Genomic DNA, 19901 nt, shown 5'->3' with positions numbered 1-19901 from the left:
TTATATATTATGTTCAAAGATTAATAAACAGGAAAATAAAATCGTAAAAAAATCTAATGGTTTGATATTTGTAATTGTAAATAGTTCAGTAAAACATGTGAATCATTTTTTTTTTTTTTTGTTTAAATTATTACAAAGTATGGTTGGGAAACAGTTTGTAGTATGTTAAAGAAAGTTATACAATTAAATAATTAAACAAGTTTTATATTTAAAAAAAAAACCCAATTGTAAAAATAATTGTACAAATTTTTCTTTACTATTTTTATATGAAGTGAGTTGGAGAACTTAATCTAGCAGATTAGTATTAGATTTTTTTTTGTTATCTATTATTCTGTTAAGTTCACTGTAATTTGTTCCCGATTAGGTTCTAGATTTATTCGCATTTAATAAAGTTAAACTGACATCTTTTTGACAAATTGTGTATTCATTAATATAATATATTATATTATGTATTGTGTTCATCAAAATGATATATCTTTGAGCTTTCTTATACATCTGACTATTTTTTCCATCCTAACCATTAAAAAGTATTGCATCACTTATTAGGGGTCATACTACTATACTGGTTCTAAGTTATAACTATTTACTAATTAGTAATTAGGTATTACTTTTAATGCTATTACCTCTTCTAATTTGTATTTTATAAATTGATGTATCATACAAAATTTGGTACATAACATAAGTGTTGAATTTACATAATTTCCATGTTTTTAGTGTTATCTACAGCAAGTCTTGTATCGACTCATTAATGACAATTGACTACTTTATTGCCTCATTTTGTTATTTAAGTTGAATACCAAATGTTAGACTGAGGTGTAAAGTGTGCAGTGGATTCGAACTGTGTTTCACCTCCAATCTTGGTTGATTTTCCGTACATCCACAAAAATAACATTTTGGTTGCTATAATTTAATTTTTAATAGTCAAATGTAAAAATTTAAGTAGTAATTTTTTTTTAAGTACGGATAAATGTACTTTTATAATAAAATGATTTTTATTTCTAATGAAAGCTGTATATTATTAAAATTACAGTCTTTTTGTAAAATAAAAAACACTACTAGGTTGAGTGAAGTAAAATATGTATTGATTTTACAATAATTTGGGCGTTTCACTTGCATGTAATATCTAATTAAATAATCTAAATATTATGACATTTTTTACACCAATAATTTTATTGTTGTTCAGATGTTTATTATACATATTATTATATTTTTGCAAATATTCAAATAATACTTTCTGAATTAAATTTTATAAGCTATTGAAAATTAATCACTTAATTGTAAAATATTTTATTTTTTTTAAGTTTACCATAGATTCTGATTCATATTTAGAGCTCTTATTCATGGGAGTTTTATTATGCATTTCTATAATTTTTGAAGATGTTTGTGAGACGCAATTTTGGCTTTTATGTTTGGCTAAAAAACAAAAAAAAAATAGTCAAATCTATTATTTCAGAGAGACAAATACTTAAATTTACTGTTGAAGAATAGTAAAGTGTCCACCCTAAGTTTGATACATTTTTGACTCTTAAAAAAAGATATAAAAGAATATACCAATAACAACTATGACCTCTTAAACATACCTTATACGCTACTTAATTTGTTGATTTTTTTTTGATTTTACTAAGTAAATATTCAGTACAAACAAAATAAACAAAGTGGCCACACTAGTCAGTTTATGTGACGTAGATATTATTATTTGTTAGATCTATAGCTTCACTCCAATTAAATCTTATAATATTATACGTATACCTGTTGATTCGGATTACTTAAATAGATTGAATAACATTTTATTACGTAGGTATAGTTAATAGAAAATTCTTTGTCGGTTTTTTGTAACATTTATTTTTCTCCTCACTTTAAAACAAACAATATTCAATAGGTACCATCTACTTGGAACAAATGTAATTTAAACAAATAGCATGTTTGATACACCGAGTTACAGCGACTATCATAATGTACTCGTATTCGCAGTGGCAGCCATTAAACTTTCGAGATATTTATGTCACGATTTCAAATATCATCGTATATTATAATATTTTATAGTAGGCACCTAAATTGTACACAAAAAATATGTAGGTAGTATAATGAAATAACTAAATTGTTTATTGCTTTCGTAGTTGCGTCTCAGTAGGTATATAGGTTTTTTTTTATTACCTGTTCCGTTCTGAATATCGATACTAAAAATTGATTATTTGAGTGCATGAGATGTATTTTTTTTTATTAATATGCGAATATACGATGTAGGTACATCTTGCATGGTACCTAATGGCTACTTATATAAAAAATATCCTATAGGTATAGAAAAATGCTGATTATTTTGCTTTAACTAAGAAACCCATTGCGTCGGCAACCCTTATCTAGTTATTCCTAGGTACAATTTTATTTTGATTCTCAATGAAGTAAGCAAAGCCGTTACTGAAAACAATTTTACGTACGAAGTATAAAAACTTGTTTTGTTTTTTATCATTCCAGACCCTGTCCCCTCCCAAGTTATTATGACGGACATAGGACTATAGGAGTATGTGACGATTAAAGGCAGGCATACGGTAGTACCATTTTAGTCTTATCTAATGACCGAAATATTTATGCTGTAGCATGTAACCTCTTGGTAAAGTAAAGTAACAAATAAAAATATGCACAATTGATTGAATAATAACGCATTGAATGATTTAATGTATAATAAATAACTAGTTAAGTACCTATACCCATAGGCTCCCAATTTTCTACTTACTAACTACCTACCTGCCCACTGCTGAATGATAATAGATTTAGCATGTAATATAGGAACATTTGTTTTCAAATCTCAGAACAAGTGCCTATTTAAGCCTTACTATGTTTAATGTTTATGCCACTGTTTGTACGAGTATAATATTATTAGGTACCTACGTCACACGAGTTGCATTTGTAACGCCGCTGATAGCTGGAAATAAAGAAATATTAATTAAAACGATGATTACCTACTTACCTACTTCGACGAATCACATTCTAAGCTAAATCATACAAATCATTGACGAATTTAGTGACCTCCCCCTAGATGATGTCTTATATAGTTATATATTATATAGGTAGGTACTGTTGTTATTACCTATTCGTAACCATAGGTCACTTCCTTTTTGCCCCCCCCCTCCACGGCCCAGTAACAACAATCCCAGATCCAATAAAGATACAATTTTAATATTGTGTATTAGGTTTTTTTTTTACTCATTAGGTTGACTTCATCTTCGTGTTCGTCTCCGTCCGCTGTACGATTACGCTCGACGGCGTTTTTAATCGGGGTACTACTTTTCATCCTCTCGGAGTAACTCTGTTCCCAGTCTTTGTAAAGCGACATAGATAGTGCACTGATGTTGTTGTGTTTTCGATCGTATTCGATGATCTTTTTCAAATCTAAAATATCATCGTATGTACTGTGCATGATATATTGTTAAAATATAAACCAGTACCTATAATATAAGTACCTGCCTTCTTTTACCTCTGTAAACGTATTCAGGATACATTTTTAGGTGGGTTAAAATATTTTTAATACATGAACTAAATATACGTATATATTATAAACTTACTAAATTTATACCTACTTAAAAAATCCCGAGGTAGGGGGGGGGGGGGTCAAACCTCTAAAACCATCCTTTATACTGGCTTGCCTCTGTACCACCTACTCAGTAGTTAATCTCCGCGACTCCAAAAGTTGTCTTATACTTTTTAATTAGGTATTATTATTGTTTGTATGCAGAATCTAGTATATTTTATCCCCCCCCCCCAAAAAAAAAAAAAAAAAAATTAAGTATATTTCTCTTTAAGTTTAGTTGGCCATCGAGATATATTATTTACAAATAATATATAGGTAATATAAAATATTTAAAAGTTTAATTCTTATCAATCTCGATGACTAGAGTACCAGTGTACCACGAATCACGATAGTAGGTAGTAGGTACCACTAGTACCAGTGCCTACATATAATTATTAATTTCAGATGTGAACAATAGAGAACAATTATAGGTAACTAATGAATGTCATGCATGGTTTGTTATTTTTTTTGCAATTACTTTTATCGTTTTTTGGTAAGACTGGATCAGTATTAACATTTCATATTACTTTTATACAACACATCATATTTTACATTTTTATTTTATATTCATTTGTTGTATAATATGATATATGACCTCGGAGAAAATGTTTCATAAGACGATGGTAAATATTTGTGGATACCAATAAAATGTAATTTTACTATTACTTATTAGGTATATTATGCAATACTTATGTACCCATCAGTGTAACTAGCCTCTGTACGTTTTTACTTTTTAACACCGGGGTGGGGGGTTGAAACCAAAATCTTTAAATAAAAAAATATATCATGGGTTCAATGTGTAAAATAATTAATAATTACTTAAACATGATATGATAATAATATAATATAAATATTTTATACATTAGGACTGCGGATGTACCATATTGTAATGTATGTGCAAATGTGCAATAGCTCATTGTTGGTGGCACTGTGTGCAAGTTGTTATATTAAAGCGCCTCCAATGGTTGAGTGGTGCGCGAAATGACAGCCTTCTTTTTACCCAGCGGTTTTATATAATAATAGTTTTAGCGACGGTTCGATCAAATAAGTTTAATGCGATGACAGTTTGAATGTGAATTACCTATTAAAAGTATAATACCCTAGGTACGTTTAATATAATATTATAATGTATTATTGTATTATTTTCAAGCAAGAAATAACGGATACTACCTACATACGATTTACAATAGTTTATGTAGACACGAGCAGAATCAAAATGTAGGTATCTACATTAGGTCGACTATGACCCAAAACAGATTCAATGATCTGGCTATAATAAATATTAAAATATAGAAAAATATTTATTTAATAATACGATTATCTATATTGTATTTTATTAACATTTGCATCAAAATATATACTTAAAGGTACCTGTTGTGCACGTACCTACCACCCTTATGTATACGTATATGCGCATTTAAGACGGGGAATGTAATTAGGTAGGTATCAATTTTTCAAAGAACCGAAATAGTTTAAACTCGCAAATGCGCGATAAATTAAAATTCTGAACTTTAAATTATTTTCCAATATTTACCTTTTATGAACTCATTTAGCAGACTGGGTTCTATGTTCGTGTACCCCAAGATGTCCAAGTGCCTTTTTACCTCTTCTGGGTTAACTTCCATTTTGTAATTTGAATCAATACCTAGGTATGATAATATTCTAATAGTGTTGTATTCTTTTAAAAATGTGTTACATCTACGTTAAAACTAATTGTTGTCAAGGTTACACAATAAGTAAATACCTACCTACATCCGATATTTGAAATTTGAATTCTGATAAACTGATCACAACAATAATTATTATAAAAGCATCGTAAAATGTTTACAAAATTTGCAAATGGAGGTAATTCTATGAAAAAATGTGTATTAAATGAACGTTGTATAAAATTGCTTCTCTTTCATATAAACACAAATTAAATAGTACTTAACATTGATGAAATTATATTAACATTATTTTCATAATATTATATTAGTGATATAATAGATCTATGCCATTGATAATATATTTGTGTTGATACTGAAAAAATAGACGAAAATGAATATACAGAGTGATTCACCAAGAATGCTAACCTCTATTTTTTCCTTTGATAATGAATTAATTTAAATTCTGATTTTTGGTATTTTTAAATATACTCAAAGACCATATTTTCAAACTTTCGAATTTTTTTGTATTACTTAAGGAGATTGCTGTGGTGATATAAACTTTTTTTTTCAAATGAGAACCAACCTCTGTTACTGTAAATTAATAAGTGGATAATTGTATGAAAATTTTGATATACCCATTTGAAATTCAAACAATAGTAGTTTCTTAGTTACTAAAATGTTTGTATTAAGGATAATAATTAATCGTCCTTAAAACTGATTTTACATAAATATAAAATAGAAGTAAAATTGGATCTAGTACCTATGTATTATACTTGGGCCATTTTTACAAATTATTTATACCAACAGATTAATCTCAATGACTAAAATTTTCCAGTCGTTATTCATCATATCTTATATAAACTCATTACTATAAACATTTTATCCTTAGAACACAAAGTTAAATAAACTCAAAAACTTCTGTTAAGAATTTTGTTAAAAATTTCAGAAAAATAACCTACTGTAAAATTTATAGTTTAATAGGGTAGGGGTGTTCTCATTTGAAAAACAGAAGTTAGTATCCCCTAGGATAGGCCCCTCTCTTTACAGTACAAAAAATTTCAAGAATTTGAAAATATGGTCTTTAGTAGGTATATTTAAAAATTAAAAAAAAATCAGATTTTGAATAACTGTATTATTAAAGAAAAAAATAAGGGGGTAAGCGTGCTTGATGAATCACTCTGTATAATAAATAACAAAAAAATTAAAGATAAGCTGGAAATAATTTTTGATAATATGAAACAAAGCACATTTGAATAAGACGATGTAGCGCAAATAAATAAACAAGGAATGTAATAAAGTGATAAGATTAGGTATATCGAAATTGGGTAAAGAAATAAATTTCAAATTATCATCAGATGTAGAGAAAACTAAATTTCAAGTATGGTTTTATATATATAAAAAAAAATGTTACCAACCCAACACTCAACAGCTTACTCTATTTTCTATTACTGGTAAATATTGGAGGAAATCGTTACAAAATAAAATATAACTAAAACATCGAATTTTGATCAAAGTTATATTTAAATGAAATAAATATTAATAACAAAGAATTTTTTTAAATTATCACACATATAAAGCGTCAAAATTATGTTTGGATAATATTTTGTGCAAAATGTATTCTGTTACCTACCAAAACAATAATTTTTACTACATTTTTTTGAATAGTTTTTTTACTTAAATATGTTTTTGGGCTGGATACAGAGTTTTTGTTTCTGACCGAATTTTCTTAATGTTTTCGTTGTCATGGTTACTTGTTAACAAAAACATAATATTTATGATTCATAGATTTAACTGGTAGAGGACAAATATCGAGTAGCCACCTTTTTTTTTTTGCAGACTGGATGTCGATTTACATTTTTCCCATTTTCGTCTTTATTATCTAGTATAATGAATGCAACTATCGTGTTATTAGTTGATATTAACTGTAGCAACCATGCATAAACCATAATATCATGATACGAAAATATTTAAAATTGTTTCTTGTTTATGTAATCATGTAAAAATACATCATTGTTGTATTGTATATAAGTGGGGGTGGGGTAGGTCTTTTTTGAAATTACCCCTTCTTACACTCTCACGCAGTTGCACCAATCCTGAAGCCTCAAACTTATATAAGGTGGCTTGGTGTAGAGTGGTGGTTGTCCTCGGTCACAAAACGTGTTATGAATGCAAGTGACTAAAGATGTAACTAGTTTCTGAATGGGTGACTACCCGGGTTTTAGTGAAAAATCCTAGCCACACATGTACGTGTTCCGAACCAACCGTAACCCACTATAAATGTTTAAATGGCCATAGTTGCCGGGACTAAGATCAATAAATAAAAAAGAAGTAAAAGCATCACTAACTTAGATATTCATAAATGAGCGGAATTTGTATTACACAACTGAACTTCAATATTGTATTAGGTAGGTATACATTTTTTTTACCAAAATCAAATTTAACCCTTTGAGCTTTGAAATTTATTTGAAAAATTTTACTGGAGAACAATTCTCGGGTGTTCTGTTAAGATATAGTGAACCAACAAAGATGTAAATTTTTTAGGTGGGGAGCTAAATAAAACGAAGCCTTAAAGTAGGTAATTGATAGGTAGGTACCTAATGTTTTTAAAAAGTGCCCAGTCAAAATTGTTGAATCATAGTTCATAAAAACATAACTATTAGGTACTTTTATTGTAGTCATTGTAATAATTGAAATATGTTTTTGTGCCATATATGTTGACTCTCTAAGACTCTTTTAAACTATTTACCTATCTATTACTGCAGTAATGTTTGCGCACAATTATAATTTTTAATAATCTAGGTTTTTAATTTTTAGTGTATATTTTCCAATTTATTTAATTCAATGCGTGTGTATTTAACAGTTTTTAGTGCACAAACTTACAGCCCCTCGATTATAATGTCACTTTACTAAACTTATTTCTTTATATCACCATAGACATAACAGCTCTGGAGCTAATACAATTATTATTTATCCATATTTAGTCATTCATATTGCCGTGGGTCTGTTATACTATAGAAACAAAATTTGATTTGATCGATCAATATTTCACATTCCTAGCGGCTGCTTAATTTCCTGACTAATTAGGCTACTATAGTAGTATGTATATGACATTCTAACTAAATTTATTTTTTCTATGGGGCATGGGCCTATCATGGTAACACTCCTTTTGTACATAGGTAGGTACATACCTATTACCTAGGACCTACCTCGTGTAATTCTATTTCAGAAAAAAACCAAAATTTGGTCTCTCAAAGTCTCAATTTTCTTCTCTCACAGGTTATTTGGTCAACTGATGGTTTTAATAATTGTATTGATGTTACTACCTACGGAAGTAGGTATCTATAACTGATGTTATGTATCATGAATGTTGCCTAATACTATTATTCATGATGTCGTACATTAAAACAACTCGCGTGCGTAGTTGTACATTTTATTTTAAATTTACTGTCGATGCAACTAATAATTGAATAGGTAGGTAAATACTTAGGTGTAGCCACTAGTCACTACTAGCCAGTTGGGTTGAACAACAAACAACAATCTGATATTCTGTTGTACCTTGTAAGCTTTTAAGTTATATTAACAATGAACAATATTTTAAATATTATATTATAATAAATAAACCAACATTTGGCACAATTTCAACAGATAATTGGTTAAATAAAAATACTTAAATGCATTTAAAATATTTTTATTATCATCGCTGTTTTTGAGAAGTCTGATTTTTAACAATATTATAAACTATTATAACATTTTATGTTCAATGTATTATTTGCTGATAAATGTCTTAAAATATAATCTCTTTGTTTTCAAAACGACAGTTGATAACTTTCCTTTTTTAATAACATCACTACGAACATACAAAAAAAAGTAATTAATATGTAATATGTGGATTATTTTTCGTTGTATTGCTTAGGACAGGACATCACCTAAATTGACGTTTCCTCTATCGCTCTCATTTTCCGTGTCTGTTTTATTTTCGTAATACAATTTTTCGTACGTGTTACTCCATTTGCATGTGACGATGATCGTTATAAGTGCAATGAAAGCGAACATGAAAAACATGTTGGACTGGTTTCAAAACACACTAGACATATTATTTTGGTCTTATGGGTATAAATTATAGGAAATAAAAATTGATTACCTACTTTCTTTTCAAATGCTATAAATTTGTTGATAAAAATGACAATTAAATTTCCAAGAGCCACGCAAAAATACCACATAGATATTGATACAGTTTTCATTGATTCAGGAGTCTGTAAAAAAAGTTCAGCAAATACAATTATTCGTGTAGTTAATGAAAAAAGACCAATGGAGATGCAAAAAAACAGCACCGTTTGTGGACGTTTTTCCATCCACCCCGTGCCAGTCTTGCCATTAATCAATACGCAGCCGGATCAATATTTTAAAAGGATCAAGTATTTTAAAAATTAAAATACAAACGACAAATGTAAACAGACCACGTCCATTTTATATTTAAAATAGACGGTTCAAATTTTTTGTTCCTGAGTTTATCTTGTAGACATATTATTATAATAGCCAAAGAAAAAAATGAATACAAATAGACCTAACTATTCCCTTTCCTTCTTAATAGGCACCACGTTTAATTTGTCTTTATTTAAGACTGTCGAATGGAGATTATGCATTTAACAATAATTGTTGATCATGTGTAGGAAAGTTGAGTTACATATTAAATTGAAATTGATTTTTCTTTTTTTCACTTATTTTTATTTACTTCTGAGAAAGAAAATGATAATCCAGTCATAGTAAACAGTGTTTCGCCGAATGTCATGCAAATAAATTGAGGTAATAACCATTCTTTACTTAAAACACGGGTCTGCACAACTGTATTTGATTGTAATTTCTAAAAATATTATATTTGGTATTAAATTATTAAAATAGGTTAATAGTGATAATAGGACATACAGAGTTCATTATATTATCATAGTCACTTCTATATGTGTAAATACGATTGGTTTCAAGATTTAATACTTTCCTTGATATCGACTGCTGTTTTTTATCCATGTAATGGATCGTCAGTGTATACCTTAAAATTGTATTTATAATATGTTTTTATAGTTTTGAAAATTATTTGTAGTTACAAATAATAGTAAAGGTAAATTATATTAATCATTCATTTATTGAACATTTTTTTTTAGAACTACATTGGTATTATAGTTAATAATGTAAGCACCTAAGTACCTTCATGGTTATAGGTGGATACTAATAAATTGTCACTTGGTAGCAACTAACAAAACAAATAAGTAGCAACATTGAAACATAAAAAGTAAAAATGTATTATCAAAATTTTACGATCTTTGTATATTAAATATTTCGTAAAATATTTGAGGATTTAGTATTCAGCTTAGGAAATAAATAATTTTATCAAATTAACAAAAACTTTTATCCGTTCTAATCTGTTTTTGATTAGTGCTGTTGCTTAAAATTGTGTTGTTTCAAGTTACCATCACAAATAACTCCACATACCACATGTGTACATGAGTGTTGACGTTTAAAATATAATCTAGCGTAATAAAATGAATTAGTAAAATCATCTGTACATACAAACCAGAAGGAATTTTCAATACTGTATTATTTTGAAATTGAGAAACGGGATGGGCTTCCTCGAAAATCGTTATCCTATTATTAGACATGGACTCAAGTGTAAGATTTTTGATGTGTAACCATATTCTGCAATCTTCATTTAATGGAACAATTATACTAATACAAAACAGATTTTTCATGTGAAAAATATTATTTCTTTTTAATAACTATTCACAACTTTACTGTATTATATTATATGGAAGATTTTTTTCTGAAAACATGTATACATTTTCCGGCACAAAGACTATTGAAGGTTGGTTAAATAAAGTGTTATTCTCTTTGAATAAACTATTTTCCATTACTAATAATATAATTGATTTCTAAAAATAAACACACTCAATATGATAAATTTAATTTTTAAGAGTATATTACATATTTTATTATAAAAAGGGTCCCATTTAAAGGTTAACATTTTTGAAAAAAAACGTTTTATTCATTTTATATTTTTATCATCATAATTTCTTAGTTTTTATTTTTTTGAATGACAACATTCCGTTCACAGAAACTTGAAAAATAAAATTTATGCTGCCATCTAAAAAAGTAAAAACTTAAAAACTGATAATTTATATTTCTAAAAACATTCAAAACATTCGATATAACGAGTATTAAGTACCAAAATAAATCGACTTGTTTAATCTAATATATAGGCAGTCACACAACATTATAATAACTTACATAGTTAGGTGTTTTTCAATAATGTTGTACGCTACCCTATTTGAATAATAATATTCAACATTTACTATATACTTTAACACCACATTATATCTTTTCAAGCGTACTTTAAATATATCTCTGTGTTTTATAAATCGTTGACTTCTTCTTTTCGGTATTCGAATTTTTACAGACTTTTCATTCATACATTCTCGTGTTCTAATACTATCTATTATAAAATACCCAGTTTCATTACATTTTTGAAATCCTAAATTTGGTGTCCATATGTTCGTTAAACGTGGTTTTGTGTATGCTTCATAGTATGCATTTGCATTATGTATATTTCTATCTTGAATATTTTCCTGTTCCACAATTAAAATTATGAGTTAAATAAAAAAAAAAATTATCAATTCAGTTTTTTAGAACATACTATCACCTATGTACGTAATTCACACACCTCTAAACACATTTCGAGGCATCCTGCAAAAATAAACGCGATACCAGCTATACTACCACCAAGCAACATTCGTTTTAGAGGATACTTAAATAGTTTATGACTCTTCAAATAAGGGTAAATTATACGGTCCATAAACGGAATTGTGAATAGTACGAGCAAGGGATTTACCACTTGTAGCATGTACACTGAAAATGGTATGCCAAACAAATGGTCGCTTGTTCGAGATGCTTGAAAAATCCAAGTTGTGTGCTAAATCAATACATAGCTTACACAATTAATATGAATACGACTTACACGGTTTTTTTGTAATATTAACTTGTTGGTCGAATAAACTCCAAAATATTGACAAGGGTATGTAAAGACAGAGTATGTGTAACGTTTTTTTTGTGTCAATAATGATATTGTTCGGAAAATAATTTTTTGAAAATTCTAACCAATGTTCATTTTTTGTCTTCTTACAGCATGATGTTGATTGTTTCCACAACGAAAACTGTGAACAATTAAATAATGACACTTAATATACTATATTATAGTGTAGTAATTATTATCTTTGCATATGAATATTGAAAATTGGTATTTTTTAAATTATAATTATTTATTAAAATTCAATATTTTTGAATTAAATGAAAATATCTGAAAAAGTATACTTGCCAATATACATTTTATCATTTTTGGTAAAATATTAGTTAACGATTTTCTGAATAAGTAGAATGGATTTCCGCAAACAAATACACCTAAGCAAAAAAATATTTATATTTTAAACTAAAGGTATATTAATGTTATAGTAAAACTATAAGATTGACATATTTCTTATGAAAACGAGAAAATTCTTTTAATTTATAATATTAAATGAATCTACATTAGTTTTATTTAATTTATCTATTGTCTATAACTCTGTACCTTTAATTCAGCAATAATATATAGTTTGTTCTAGATGATCATCTAGATAGTCATCTTGCTAGTCATCTTTGACTGTGGGTTATTGGATGGAAAATAAACAGTTTTTAATCAGTTATTCAGAAATAATTAGCATATAGACCTTAGATATAATATTATATTGACCTACTAACTTTTATTTTTTTAAACTTAATTTAAGAGGGTTATTATTTAAATTATGAGATTCTATGTTTGTATACTTATTGAGATTGCCATCGTGATAACAACCATTCCAAATCTGATAACATATTCGTTGATATTGTGGCCATTATGCATCAGAATTTTATTGATGATTGGCGAAGTAATCATTCCGAAGAACACGCCTAAGTGTATGGAAAAGTAGAACGTGCTGAAGAATATTTGTACCTGTGTTGAGGTTACGTTCTGATCATTTCCGATGAGCTGATCCACGCCAAATGCAGCAATGCAGCATTTTATACCACCCACACCAATTGAAACAAAAACCAGACCGTATAGTGCCATAAAGCTAGAGGATTGTAATGCGTTTGTAATAATGCAATTGATCGATTAACACATTACAAAAAGTTTTTAATTCAACAATTAAACTGTAAACTGGACTTAACAATATGAATATTATACCTAGTTAATAAAACCATTAAAACCCGTTGGACCCAATTCGTAGGGTTTTAAGGTTTTTAATGGTACGGAAGCAACGTAATTATTAGAGTCAATTTAGAAAGTATCAAGTCACTTAACTTTAAATATGACACTATTAGAGTACCTATTTATTTTATCATTTGAATATCATATTATATTGTTTTGAAGAAATTTGAATGAAAAATACGTAATCATGTAAAAAAAAAAATATACAGCGATTAATAAATATTATGACATGCCATCAACCCGACAGGTTAAAATTCTAAACACAATTTAAATATTTTCTTCAACCACCCAATGCCAAACTTAATCGCTTATCAATAAACGATGGCAGCAGAGGAGTAGTATTGTTCAAACAGAGACTCCTCTACAGTAAAAGTGGAAAAACGGGAAAAAAGGGTACTTAATCTAAATAATGGAAATCGCTGGTATGGTGTTGTAAGCATACTAATATTGTTGTTTATATACTAATAATTTTAATACTTACTTGATTAATATTGTATTTTGGATTTGAACAGTCGACCAAAATAAGATCAATATTCCAATCCAATACACGATTGAAAATGTTAGGATGGTTCTAAAATACAAAAATATTGGATGATTATTATAAATAGTATGTGGGACGTCTGATACAAATTAATGATATTATATGGGTAAAGCTTAAATACACTTAATTTCACCACCGACGCCGTTATCAGTAAAAAGACCTAGGCTGCCCGCCACGATTCACGGTAATACTATATATAGAAAACACCACTGGGACTCACTCTCGAACTTTTTCCAGGTCAGACGGTGGTCCAGAACGACCAGTCACCAAATTGTATTTTATATTTAAGTGTGTGTGATGTCCCTGGTCATGGAGTAGGCACCATCCATTAACCGTGACCACGTCGGTCGAGTGGATAGGATCGGTGGACGATGGTGATATTTTTTAATTTTTCCCTTATATTCCATCACGATTGAAATAAATGTATCCGGTCGGTATGTGAGTAATGCTCACATAGTTATTAGTTATTATTATTATTACGTAATGTGCACCCCGGCGTCTACTAGCGGCATCCCCTCGCGAGGCTGTCCCAGTTATTACTATTATTATCCCCATTATTGTGATCAATTAATATAATTGTTCATAATATAACCCATGTTTTTATGGCTTATGTGTATGATATGTATGTTATGTAATTTCCCACCTATTATTGTTTCAGTCCCAGTTGTATGCCCGTTTGGTTTTCTCGGCCCTAACTTAAAACAATACAATTATCTCCCGTCAACCAATGCATATAATTATTTATTTCCTTTTTTCTCGCTCCTCAATAACAAATCCACGATGCTCCTGCCTAACAAGGTTGGCGTGGTTGGTGACCTTCCGGCAAGTCCAAGGCGGCCACTGTGAGCTTAAGCAGAGCGTAAAGTGTAAAGTATTATACATTTATATAATTATAAATCATATAATTACTATTGTACATATGCAATATAATACCGAGGAGTTGGTATAATTAAAAAAAATGTTAATTGAAAATAGTCCAGTGTTTGGAAAAAACGTTGTTCATGAACGTCACTCGTTTTTTACAAATTGAACTTGAACGTTAACACAAGTTTATATTTTAATGCATTTTAACGATTTTTAAGACTCAATTTATTTATCATTTAATAAATATATGTTTAAGATATAAGTATTGATTAATAATATAATATAATATTATAATAATATTTTCTTATTATAATTCACATGATAAAAAAATTAAAAAAAATTAAATGAACGACCCAGTGATCGCATTAATTTTTTCAATGAAATTGAACTTGAACGAGTTTTTTTTTTAAGGACTGAACGTGAAAAAATATCCAAATGTTTGAGTAAATTTAACTGAATAGTCATATTTTGTAATGTTTTTACAGTTTAATAGTGATTAATTGAGTTTTATCTATAAGATTAGGTAAAATTAAACGTATAAATGTCAAGATCGCTATCTATTAAATTTTAGTTTTTTCTTATACCACAGCATAGTTAGGTAGCAATTCACATTGTACCTTTCTATTAGTTGATATATTATAATGAAGACATCTGACTAACTGAGACCTGAGTATAAGGACTAAATGAATAGTTGATTAAGTCTCGAAAATTAACAATTATGAGGATGCTATATCATTTGTAAGAAACGTACAACATAGAGAATTTGAGTTCAGCAGAACCAATTTCTTCTAGTTATGTGTAATATTAGAGTGATCAATCAAATATCTTAAACGTAAGAATATTATCGGTTTGATCATACATTTTTTACGATATTTTAATTTTTAAACTAATGATGAGCATTTTAAATGGCAGTTATAATTTACATTGTCATATCTCGTTTAAAAATGTAAAAACACAGATAATGTTCTTACCTTGGTTGATAATATAGGTCAATTCACATTAATATAATTGATTAAATAAATCAATGTTAATATTAAAACTGACTAAGTAGGTACCACAGACATATAAAACAACTAGATAGCCGACTACAGGATAATATTGAAGTCGGCCGCCATATTATGTCAACAGGGCAAAATTGCATGATTGATAATATACATATATTCATAATATATACACCATTTAAATATGTATAGGTATCTTATCTACTGAGTTATTTTGTAAACATTGCCCTGTTGACATATGGTCGCATGACTTAAACGTTTCTGTGGGAATGTAATATGCAGTCCGCTATTTAGTTGTTTTATATGTCTATGATAGGTACACAAAATCGGCTCTACTGTGAGCTCAAATTTGCTGTGTTGTACGTTTATTATAAAAAATATTGCGTCCTCATAACTGTTTATTTTTGATATTCAATAAATTATTTATTTAGTCCTTATACTCAGACGAAAAATATGACTACCAGACAGAGACAACAAGTGCGGGTGTGACGCTCTCTTGAAAAAATATAAATAGCTTTGTATATGAAGTTTTATTATTAGAATTTACTTACTTATACTTACCGTAATTACTGTTTCCCACTATCCCTCCTATTATTGCTGAGACATAACAAAGCATCATAAACACATGATAAATGTCAACTGCTTGGCTTTCATCGTACAACAAAACATCTCGCATGTAAAATGATAGTACTGCTGTAATAAATCGCATATTTTAAGTTTTTAATAGAATTTTTATTGAAAGTTTGGACATAGTTAACAAATATTATCAAAAGACGCGATGACTCAGAAAAATTTATTTAAGTAGGTACTTTTAAAAAAATTGTGCTGGTCTATTATTAATTATGTTTAATATTATAATATATGTATAATGTATATGAAGTTTTTAATTTAATAATAATACAAATTTTGTATTTATTATAATAATAAACAGGGCAGGCCCTTGACATTTTAATACAACATTAATAATTGATAATTTAATAATACACATACCTAGCACATAAATAAGATGTAATATAATAAGAAACATTTTGATACAGGAAAGAATTGTTTAGAAGTGACGGGTTCCATTTGCTAATACTCTAATAGCATCATACATAAAATGGGTTCATTATATGAATAACTTGAAGCACAGAAGATGAATATTTCAAGAATTTACGCTGAACACTCTCAATTTGATAAGAATTGAGTTAAGTTTGAGGGTCCCAAATAGCTACATCGTATTCCAGGTGGTAACGAACAAAAGCTCATGAACAAAGAACTATACATGTTGAACTCAGATGAAATTCTTTTGATGAAACCAAGCATTTTCAAAGCTTATTGTACGTGAATTTTTCAATATGGACATTAAAACTATTGCCAAAAAAACTTAATCTGATACCATCAACAAAATAATTACGCCGAATAGTACTATGAGAACAAGTGAATAACATACATAATAACACTTAGGAATACAGAGTTTCAAGCCAAGCTGTCTAGACCAGGGCTCTCTGGAGCAGTTCACAGTCACGAGGAGAATCAATGCTAAGGAATAATTTTTTATCATCAACAAATACGAACAATTGGCAATTTTTCAATACGGAACTGATGCCGTTAACGGATAGGGCGAACCATACTGGGGAAAGATAACCTAACCTTGTGGCATACCAGACGTAATATTAACTACACCCGAACACACGCCATTGAATTTTACGAACTGTTTCCTACCTGTTACATAAGACTCAAGCCATGATAGTAATGGTTCATCGAAACCGGTTGCACTGAGGACTTGCAATGAGACTTTATGATTTACCCGATCAAAAGCCTTGGCGAAGTCAGTGTAAATTACGTCAACCCTCGAGCATGCTGCATAGCTGGTAGTTACATGATGTAGTAGAGCGACGAGGACGAAAACCATGCTGTTTATCTACAAGAACTTGATTCACCTACCTTTTTATATTCATAGAAAGGTTAAAATATTGTGTACCAATTATTTATTTTAACACTCATGATGTATTATGCAGATGAGTTGATTTTCAATTTTAATATTAGGCACATAATTTGATGCGGATTTCCCTTAATTTTTTTATTACGAAATTTGACAATTTTAAATTTATAATAACTTAAATATGACTTAAAGAATATTTTATTATATTAACAATTATTATTATGATATAATATACACAGCTATTCAACCGGCACGTTTATCCTTATATTTGAGTTAATAATAAATATTCAAATTATGGTTTTTGGAATTTCAAGTATACCTTAAAATATTTTCAGTTATTTAGATTTGTTTAACATATAAATAGTATCCTGTGGCGATACAAACTTTTTTCAAATTTAAACCATAATTTTCCACTATAAATATTGTTAACCAAATGATTTTTTTTTGAACATTGTGTTGTATACTTGCATCTAAATCAAAATTCATATCCTCCAAAACCATTAACATAGATAACCTTAGACATATTTTCGTAAGTAGATTCACAAAGTTAAATAACTCTGAAACTACTTGTTCTAATTTCTATTTTGATACTTACTCAAAAAGGTTAAAAAATCCATCTTATTAACTAGGTACTTAAAGGAAAAAATTTACATTGTTGTATTTTACTGCTATACATGCCTTGGTATAAAATTTCGAAGCATTTAAAAATATGGTACTTACTTAACATTTTTAAAAATTAGAAATGTAATACATTTTTTATTTAAAGAAAATATGGTGATAATGCTTAGTGAATGATCTTGTGCATATTTATATTTGAATTCAAATGATATATTTTTATCTCATGACTAGAACAATCTTATTTTAATTTGATTTTTTATTTATTTTAGTATAATTTAGTATAATTTGTTTAAAAAGAATTAAAAAATTTTCCTTTAACACTACATTGAACTAAGTTTCTTATCGTATACAATATAGTATTGTATTATTAAACTTCTAAATTAAAAATGAATACAACATTGCAGAGCCCTGAAGAAAGATGAGAGGCTCAAACAACGAGGGTCCTGACACTATAGTCATAATATCCAGCTAGTAATTTTTAGTGTTAATGTTGTGTACAGTGTACCTACTACTTACATCGGAGGCTTGCAAAAGAAAATCGTTCCAAAAACTCCATTATAACGACAAAATACATTCGTATTGGATAATTGTTCATGATTTTTTTATGAGCAAATAGATTAATATTTAACTAATTCAATATTAAGTAGGTACTACAAAATCGATTTAAAATGCAGAATGAAAAAATTACTAAGCAAATATAAACGGAGAAAAATATCGCATGGCAACCTATTATATAAATATCGAATTAGTAAATATAGACTTTGTAAAAATTAAATCAAACGATTATTTATACGGTACAGTTCGATTGCTCACTTTTACCACTTTTATTTGAAAAACGCAATTGTGGTTTAAACTTAAAAAATAAATTCAAATCATCATTACATACACTTGGAAAACATTTTGGTATAATAATCAATGATATATCATTGAATTATTTATTGGCAGTAGAATTCTACGTTTTTATGGTAAAAAGTTGTGAAAACTATATTAAAACTAGCCGATCCCGTGCACTTCGTTGTCCGTTAAAAATGCCATCTCCACATAGGAGACTTGATTGTGATAATGAGAGCAGTATATTATCAGATGGGCAATCTACCTGCGGTAAATGTTTTTTTCCATATAAATTATTTCGAATGAATATTTTTGTAAAATAACTTAAAAATCCAAAATTATTGTTAGTGTGTGGGGATTTTGTATACTTGCATATGATTGAAAGAGATATGGTCATATGGAGCACTGTGACCTATAAAAATAATAAAATAACCAAATATTCATTTTTTTCCTATTCCACGCCGCCTATAAAGTAAATTTGTAAAAATGTATGTGGTTCGTTTGGCATCGATTAGGATGCTCTCAATCCCACTTAATGTTAAACTTGGACTTTGATTTTGGCTGTTGAATTAAATTGTTGATCATTTGCTTAAATAATAACACCTCAACCCATTCGGCCATCACTACTGTTGGAATAATGGA

General features: G+C 28.5%; 1 protein-coding gene and 1 pseudogene across 1 annotated transcript; both read right to left on the bottom strand.

Annotated features, from left to right (window-relative positions):
* Positions 1-72: 72 nt before the first annotated feature.
* On the bottom strand, positions 73-5207 carry LOC111037156. Its single transcript, XM_022319537.1, has 4 exons — positions 5100-5207; positions 3202-3387; positions 1307-1413; positions 73-900 (listed from the first exon to the last, which is right to left on the bottom strand). Exons 1-4 carry the CDS (start codon positions 5188-5190, stop codon positions 781-783), a joined length of 504 nt encoding a protein of 167 aa, XP_022175229.1. The 5' UTR covers positions 5191-5207; the 3' UTR covers positions 73-780.
* Positions 5208-8944: 3737 nt separating this feature from the next.
* Positions 8945-19023, bottom strand: LOC111037157 (annotated as a pseudogene).
* Between the last annotated feature and the right edge of the window lie 878 nt (positions 19024-19901).

This window comes from Myzus persicae, unplaced genomic scaffold (assembly GCF_001856785.1).
Source record: "Myzus persicae strain clone G006 unplaced genomic scaffold, MPER_G0061.0, whole genome shotgun sequence".
NCBI classification, from domain to species: domain Eukaryota; kingdom Metazoa; phylum Arthropoda; class Insecta; order Hemiptera; family Aphididae; genus Myzus; species Myzus persicae.
This window is presented reverse-complemented; position numbering and strand designations above follow the sequence as displayed.